Genomic DNA, 8607 nt, shown 5'->3' with positions numbered 1-8607 from the left:
ACACACACACACACACACACACACACACACACACACACACACACACACATGTATGTCTCTCTATCTTTGTGGGGACTTTCCATTGACTTCCATTCATTTCTACAGCCTAAACCTGACCTTTACCCTTTTCCTAACCCTAACCAACCAAAACTCAATTCATACCTTAGCCCTAACTCTGACCCCTGACCCAAAAACAGGGTTTCCCCTTGTGGGGACCAGGCTCCGGTCCCCACGAGGGGCGATTGGTCCCCACAACGTAGTATATGTCAGGAAAATTGTCCCCAGAAGATATTACAAACAAACACACACACACACACACACACACACACACACACACACACGCTGAATTACTGTGATAACATGAAAATGCGTTTTGGATGAAACTAGCTCCTGGATCCGTCTTTATTCCATGTTTGTTTTTGTTTTGGCTGGAGGTAAAATCTCTCAGACCCGTTAACGTTCTTATTGCTGATGCTAAACGGATCCAGGTGTGAGAGTCTCTAATTGGAACCAGAACCGCCTGAACCAAACCCAAGTCTGCCGGCCAGTTCCCGACGTTTTCTCCTGCTGAAACTAAGCAACAAATTCATGACTAAAAACTGAAAATTACACACAAACTTCACCGTCATGCATCTTTTTTTGTTTGTCTTGATAAAATGCAATAGAAAATCTCCAGTTAGGTCTGATTATTATGATTATACAGAAGGGGATCAGGCGACTATTAAAAATTATTCTGATTTTTAAAATTAGAATTATAACTTTAATCTCAGAATTATTTCTCAAAATTTAGATTTTTTTCTTCCTCATAATTCGGAGATAAAAGTCAGATTTTTTTCCTTTTAGTTCTTTTAATCCCTTTCTTTATGATTTCTAATCTCCTGGATTCTCTTTCATCTCCTGTTAATCCGGCCAGCCGTTCAAATCTGATTGGCTGTTCTTCAAGTTAAAGCTGCAGACATGAATTTATGATCAATATTTTCTTTCTGAGCCACATTTTAAAAACCCTGCAGCTCATCACTGCTGGTAAATCAAATGTTCTTTGCTGATTCTTGTTTTGTAATAATCTGTAAACTTTAATCCCTCTTAGGTCGCAGGATGCCACTGATCTTCTACATGAGGATCTGGTGCAGGTGAGAGAAACGTGAACTTCCTCTGACTTTATCGCTGGTTGAGTCGGTTTACCGCTGAATTCACTGCTAACTAAACTCGGTTCAACCAGCTGTACTTCGGATTCACAATGTGGAGATTTTCATGGCATCAGGAGCTTGGAGACCTAACAAACCAGCACCCTCTCTGAGTCTGTTTGTTTCTCACATGGTGGAAAATTATCATTTGAAATACAAAAATATCATTACAATTTACTTAATTTGTACTCTAATGCATTAATTCTTCCCATTGTGTCCAATTTAGTTCTACATTTGGAAGTGACAGATCAGATTTTTTTGGTGAACGCAGCAAAATAACGGACCTGCCTGGGTCTGCAAGCCGAAACACAGCAGGAGGTGTAAAAACTCTCCTCATTTGGCTCAGACTCAAAGAAAGCTGATTATCATGCTGTGAATCCCGGGGGATTGTTTGGAGGGGAAAGGGATTAATTGATCCTAACCTGGAGACATTTTGTAATAAGAGGAGGGATCCATCTGCCACGTCTGGCTGTGAACTTCCTGCCCCAGCTATCGCTGCTACATGTAGCACAGGGCTTGGGCCTCCGTCCCTTCAATCTAAGATTCACCAAAATGCTTTTCCTAAACGGACTTCCTCTAAAGATGCTCACTGTTATCAGTTAATGAGAACAGCAGCAGGAGGTGGAAACGCTGCAGATCCATAGGCGTCGTCCATATATGGGTCTCGCTTCCTCTTTTAGCAGAGCTGTGGCTTTAACAGGCCGATTTCAAATCTGCTTTGAAAACAAAGGTCAGATGGGATTTATTCAGTTTCATTCTCTTCATATTTGCAGGTTTTATGGCTCTGAAAACTTGTAGCAAGTTTTGTAATTAATTGATTACATTTTAATCAATAAATTAGCAACATTTTCAATTCAAAATCTCTTTTTGCTGTTAAATTATTGAATAAATGCAGATATGATCTGAACATCTGACACATTTCTAGTTTTTAATCTTCTGGTTCTTCAGCCATCAGATTGCAGCAAAGTTCTGCTACATGTTAGCATTGAGATGCTATCTTAGGCTAGCATAGCTTCACTGATAGGCTAACTGCTGTTAGCACAACTTGAACACAACAATCGTCTTTTCCAGCGTCCAATCAGATCGTTTAGAAACAGAAATTACCCCCAGTGGGAACAGAGAAGATGCTCCGTCCTCATCGCTGTTAGTGGGATTAGCTTGTGCATCAAATTTTATGGCCGTACCAGAAACACAGCACAAAGGTTCCATTTCAGGACATTGTCTGTATAATTTTATGTTACAATCTGTAATAAATGAATCTGCCCTGTAACCATCTCGGTTTCCTGCCGGTAGTTTTCTGTCTGGTCACGCTGCAGTGTTTCTCCGGTTGAATGCAGGTGGAGCAGCGGGTGGAGCCGGCCAAGAAGGCGGCGCAGGTCCTCCATAAGAAGCTGCTGGCCTGCATGCAGAGTCCTGTAGGACTGGAGGCCGAAAGGAGAATGGTAGCCGCCAGTTTTCACACGTGTCTGAACGAGTTTCATGGATTTCTGGGACAAAACGACGTTTCTTTCTCTGTTTCTGCAGAAGAAACTTCCTCTGATGCTGCTGTCCATCAGCATGGCGGAGAGCCTGAAGGACTTTGATGCTCAGTCCTCCATCAGGTGACGGTTTCCCCCAGAAAACCTGCTCAGGCGCTCCGCCGTGTTTTTGTATTCAAAGGTGTTCAGTAGACAGGAAATGTAAAAATATTACTGGGTAATTACAGGAAAACGTCTCCAGTGAAACTATTTAAACCCACAACTAGTCTTAAAAACAACAAATCAAACAATACAATTAAAATGAATATCAATTATTTTCACTTCTGTTTAATCCAAACTAAGTTGGCGGCTCCATCGGCCCCCAGGGTTTCAGGGGCCATAAATGCTAATATTTTAACACAAACCACAGATACATAAATGTAACATGCTGCTAAATTTGATTTAATGGTTTCAACATAAAATATTTAAATTATTTAACATTTAAATTTAAGATTTTAAGGATCTGGCAGTTTACTTTGTAAAAGTTCAACGAACAATATTCAGTTAGATTGTTTTGTTACCATAGCAACAATCTGATGCTGAGTTTAATTTTTGAGTTTGAGCTGTTTGTTCACAAATACAAATTAATAAACTGCAACTCTAACTGATTTTTAGGTTGAACAGTTAAACTCCTCCCTCTCTCCCAGATTAAATCTAACACAGAAGCTGTTAGAGGTGCTGATGGGGCCCCTCAGTCAGATTCTGCTCCAATCAGGGACACAAACAGCGCAGACAGCGCCACACGCTGGGCAGCATGTAGAGATGTAAACGCCACACATAATTCTTTGTTCACAAAGATGAATCATTCTTAGCGCTCCTCTGAAAGCAACTACAAGTTAATCACATAGAGCTGCACAACCAGAGCTAACGCAGTGGGTTTAGACTCCGACCTTGATGTGGAGTTCTCCAAAGAATCATAATTCCTCACAGGGAGTTGATGTAAATATCCATACAGGTCAACCTGAGTCCAGTTTGGGCAAAAGGAGGCGCGCTGAGGTAAACTTCAGAGATCGAGCAGCGACAGAGGCGCCAGCGCTGTGATTGGTCCGCTCTCCAGCTTTAAATGTGTCAACTATAAACATTTAGGAATAAATCAGCTCTGCAAGTGAAACGCTAAGAGCAACAGAGACGCTTGCATTAAGCAACTTTTTAAATGATTATTTTCATAAAAACATAAACAAGCAATGCTTAGCCTGGCAGGGGGTTAGTAAAGCCTGGCGGGCTGCCAGGCTTATGGCACACTGGGGGAAACCCTGCGGTTGATGGTTGGATTCCAGCTTGGAGGCGTTTGGGTTTTAGTTTCTGGATGGAAAAGCAGATGAATCTGCAGTCTGTGGCTCCTAACTTTGACTAAAAAAGTTTTTAAATACAGATATAGTTCAGGTTTTATGAGTTTTTAAATTTTTCCATTGGATAGTTGCGTTGAATTTTCACATCAGATTGGCGCTAAATGTAGCAGTAATATTTATTTAGATCCATTTCTCCTATCAGGCTGGAAACATCAACATCCCATAGAAGAAAATGGACCCATCACCTTTTATCTTTATTTAAAAGCATAAAAACTGAAATAAAATTGTTACTATTTAAATCTTGCAGATGTCCTGTATTAGATGTTTATCAAAAAGATTTTAAAAAATAGTCTTATTTTTAAAAATGAATGTAATATTTGTGGCTCTAACAGCTTTATTTAGTTAAACTGACACTAAAGCGTCTGAATTATAAAAGTTGCTGATCTCAGATCAAGGAAGTAGATTAACTTTTATTCATGTTTTTAATTTAACACAAAATCTCATCAGACCTTCAGGGTAGATTGTAATAAATTAAGGCTGCAACTCAGGATTAATCCAGTTAATTTGAGCCTGCAGTGAATGCTAAGCTCCTGGCAGTGAAAGGTTGACCCTGTGCTGCGTGTTGCAGGCGTGTGCTGGAGATGTGCTGCTTCATGGAGAAGATGCTGGCCACCATGTTGGCCGACTTCGAGCTGACGGTGGAGAAGGAAGTCCTGGAGCCGCTCAACAAGCTGAGCGAGGTGACGGAGCAGAAGTTCAGCTGCTGAACGACGACATGCAGCTCAGCTTCACAGCTTCTCCTTTTCACTGATTCACTAACATCCACAGCAGGCTGGCTTCAGCTGGACGCAGTTTGGACCGTTATTTAGAAAATGCAGGGCTAAATGATCAATTAAAGGAGCAGTTTTACGTAAAATCCACTTTTTTAATCTTTCCCTCATGTTTTAATCCTGGGATGTTCTTTTGATTCTTTCAAATCCTTTAATCTCCATGGCAACCATTCACCTGTTAAAACACCTGGGTGGACCTAGCCCCGCCTCCAAGGCGCAGCTCCTCCCACTCTCAGCTCCTTCAGACTAGCCAGCAGCAGTTAGCAACCAGCTTCTAAAAGCTTCTTAAAGAGACAGAGGACCAATTTCAAGGCGTTAAATCAGGTCACACTTGATGTATAAAGCATTTTTATAGCAACTGAAAGTAACAGCTACTTGATTGTTCTATAAAAAATGTGCTGTATGCCTGGAAAATACATAATACTGCCTCTTTAAATATTTAAATATCCGTCTGTATGATAAGTAGATTCAGTAATTTGTTGGACAGCTAGCTGCAGCAGAGTTTTGCTCTTTAAGATGAAATTTTTTCTCTCCAGGAGGATTTACCTGAAATCCTGAAGAACAAGAAGCAGTTTGCGAAGCTCACTACAGACTGGAACAACGCGCGGGTCAGGTGAGTCCCAGGAAGCCGTCTGTCTGCACCTGGACGTGACGCGCCAGGCGCCGGATGTTAGCGTCTGTTTGCGTTTTCACAGGAGCCAGGCAAGCAGCGGGCCGCAGGCCAAGCAGGACGGCCTCAGGGAGGAGGTGGAAGAGGCCTGGAGGAGGCTGGAGAGCATCAAGGTGCCGCGATTTATCTACCTTAATGAATCTGTGCCTGGTTTTGCTGTGTTGTGATTGGGTAACGCATATTACGTCACTTCCTGTTGTTACTGTTTGTTAATGTTGTAGAGAAAAAAAAAAGTCCTCCTAAAAAACCCAGAAAATTTTAGATTAATCTCAAAATTTCTGAATTTCTTTAGCAGAAATTGACTCGTTTTTTTCTAACTAAAACACGATCGTACCTCTGGGGTTGGGCATTTATCATATCGATTATCGTGATAAATTCCTTGCCATGTTGAGGATTTATGATCAATAAATTTTAAATATTTATGTGTTAAATGAAAACTGCCCGTATTGTCGAGATTCTCCCGTTTCTGTTCAATGAGAGAATCAATAGACATAAATACATTTTAAAGTGAAATCAAAAGGAGTTTCTGTGTGGAGTTTAGAAACACATCATATGTGTCCCAAAGAGCCTGATTTCATATGGATTTGTGTTTTATAATAGTTTTTATACCAGTTCCACAAAATATTGTGATAAAACTTTAATCCCATGTCGCCCACCTCTCCCTCTGTCTGGTGTTGACCTCTGACCTCTGTAGGACCAGTACTCTGCGGACCTGTACCACTTCGCCACTAAAGAAGATGACTATGCGAACTACTTCATCCGCGTGAGTTGTGGTTCGAACACGCAGCCCTGACGGACTCCGCTCTGCCCGCTCACCTCTGCTTTAATCTCCTGCAGCTTCTGGAGCTGCAGGCGGATTATCACAAGAAATCCCACGAGTTCCTGGACAGGAACATCAGCGAGCTCAAAGAGAACCACAGCCAGAAAGGTGAGCGCCGCGCCGCGGCCCGGGGTAAACGGGCTTTTAGTTTGATATGAACAACCTTTCAAATAAAATAACCATGTTGTTTATTAATACAAAATAATCAGCAGTGATGTAGAAAATACAAGTAAACAAGTTCAGCAGAAACTTTAACTCACGTGTTGCAGAAATCTAAGAATCTAAAGTTTCCAAACTCTGATGTCTATTTCTGTCGATACAAAATCAATCTGGTGAAGTCAACACTGCATTAGGGCCATCGCAGACAGAAAAAACTACATTTCTGCTAAAAAAGCTCAGAAAAAAAGGAAGGAAAAGTTGAAAAATAGCTAGAAAAATACCGAAATTTTGAGATGAATCTCAGGTTTTTTATTTGAAAATATCTGAGTTTTTATGGGAATTTATTCTTTCTGTTTTCTATCTGCAGTAGCTCCAGTATGCCAGTGTAAGACCAGGATTAGTTCATAATAAAGTAAAGAGCAGTGAAACTTTGCTTATAAGAACCTCTTTTCCCAAAATGTTGCTCAGGTTAGTGGAACCATTCCTGCCACCTGTGGATATCGACAAGCTTATCTTGTTATATCAGCATCAGCTGGTCGGCCTTTATTATCTGCCCTCTGTCAGTTTGGGGGGAAACGTTTTCTGCTGGTTTGCTGCCATGTTTCTTACACACTTTGGTCTGCACAGCAGCTCCATCTTGTCTCCTTCGTGTAAAACCGGCACCGCCGTCTTAGTGGTCATGTTGCGTTTAAAGGCAGCTCGGAAAAACAAGTTATGACTCATTAACGATGGATTAAACGGTTGTAACGGCTGACAAAAGTGTGGGAGCCCCTACCATATCAGATTGAGATAGGAATAATAGAAAGATGACCACTCTGGTAAAAATGTGTAAAAAGTCAGCTTCCAGTCCAGGGACACGGCCCGTTGGCTGCCGGGCGTCCGACTTCCTGCCGACATGTTGTGACTTCCTGTTTGCAGATCCGGCGATGGGTCTCTCCAGCCTGAAGGTTTACGGCGAGCCGCTGCTGTCTCATCTGAGCCAGAGCGGCAGGGCGATCGCGGCGCCCATCCAGGAGTGCATCCACATGCTGCTGAGGACGGCCATGAGGGAGGAGGTGGGCGGACCGAGCGACTCTCACTCAGCGCCAAGATTTTATTAAACCAGGCGACTCAAATCGGCTCAGAGCGAGGAAATGAAACTAAAATTGTCTGATGCAGAAACATTTATAGAATGTATTTACATTCATCTTCATTTATTCTGATACCCCAAAATAAAAAAACAGAACAACCAGCTGAATAAATGCAGATGTTCTGGTTCCTTTCCTCAGAAACTCATTATAATAACCAGCTTTTAACAAAAGGTGGCTCTGCAGAGGGGCTGGATATGAAGCCGGTTTGAGTGAGTATAATTCGCTGTTTGGTTGGTAGGGCCTGTTTCGTCTGGCGGCTGCCGCCTCGGTGGTGAAGCGGCTGAAAACCTGCCTGAACCAGGGAGCGGTGGACCACGGCGAGTTCAGCATGGACCCTCACGCCGTCGCAGGTACGCCTCGGCTCACTTCCTCCTCCGGCGACTCTAGCAGCCGCCTGATGTCACTTCCTGTCGTTTACAACATCCTGTGGCCAACCAGCAGAGAATAACAAGAAAATGAAACTATGTCGGCCAATCAGAGCAAAGCAGATTTAACTAATGATGCATTTCTCTGGTTTTGTTCACAGGAGCCTTGAAGTGTTACCTCCGGGAACTCCCTGAACCCCTGATGACCTTTGAACTGTACAATGATTGGTTTTCAGCTGCAGGGTGAGCATCTCTTCCTTCATGTCTTCTTCTTCCTGCTTTCAGTTTTTATGAGTTTGTTTCTTAAAACCCACAGAGAAAAAGATCTGAATGTGAAGCTGGAGAAGTTCAGGGAGCTGCTGCAGAAACTACCGCCTGAAAACTACAACAACCTCAGGTCTGTTCAAACTACGACAAACTACAACAACCTCAGCTGTGCCCGTGACAGCGATCCGTTTCACTCTGAAGGTCGGATGAACCGAGCTAACATCGATAACACTGCTGGTGAATTTCAAAATGGCTGCTGAGAACAGTTTGCATTATGTTGCATATAAATATGGAACAACATCTGAGGAAATATTCTGTTCAGATGTTTTATTGTAAAGCAAGTTTTCTTTGCCTTTTGACTAGCAGTTATCTGGGA

General features: G+C 42.3%; 1 protein-coding gene and 1 long non-coding RNA gene across 3 annotated transcripts in view; one reads left to right on the top strand and one right to left on the bottom strand.

Moving 5' to 3' along the window:
• sh3bp1 (SH3-domain binding protein 1) overlaps positions 1–8607 on the top strand; it is a 24180-nt gene that overhangs the window by 8738 nt on the left and 6835 nt on the right. For both annotated transcript variants that reach the window (XM_007540160.2, XM_007540161.2), the window contains 12 exons: positions 1088–1130; positions 2522–2626; positions 2709–2785; positions 4619–4730; positions 5357–5433; positions 5516–5603; positions 6185–6253; positions 6328–6418; positions 7388–7524; positions 7838–7949; positions 8126–8207; positions 8281–8361. In XM_007540160.2, the coding sequence (XP_007540222.1) occupies positions 1088–1130; positions 2522–2626; positions 2709–2785; positions 4619–4730; positions 5357–5433; positions 5516–5603; positions 6185–6253; positions 6328–6418; positions 7388–7524; positions 7838–7949; positions 8126–8207; positions 8281–8361 (1074 nt within the window). The remainder of the gene's footprint in view (positions 1–1087; positions 1131–2521; positions 2627–2708; positions 2786–4618; positions 4731–5356; positions 5434–5515; positions 5604–6184; positions 6254–6327; positions 6419–7387; positions 7525–7837; positions 7950–8125; positions 8208–8280; positions 8362–8607) is intronic.
• On the bottom strand, positions 4671–5028 carry LOC107834117 (uncharacterized). Its single transcript, XR_001659900.1, has 2 exons — positions 4996–5028; positions 4671–4832 (listed from the first exon to the last, which is right to left on the bottom strand). It is a non-coding gene; the product is annotated as an uncharacterized LOC107834117 (long non-coding RNA).

Source organism: Poecilia formosa, unplaced genomic scaffold (assembly GCF_000485575.1).
Source record: "Poecilia formosa unplaced genomic scaffold, Poecilia_formosa-5.1.2 Scaffold521, whole genome shotgun sequence".
Lineage (NCBI taxonomy): Eukaryota > Metazoa > Chordata > Actinopteri > Cyprinodontiformes > Poeciliidae > Poecilia > Poecilia formosa.
This window is presented reverse-complemented; position numbering and strand designations above follow the sequence as displayed.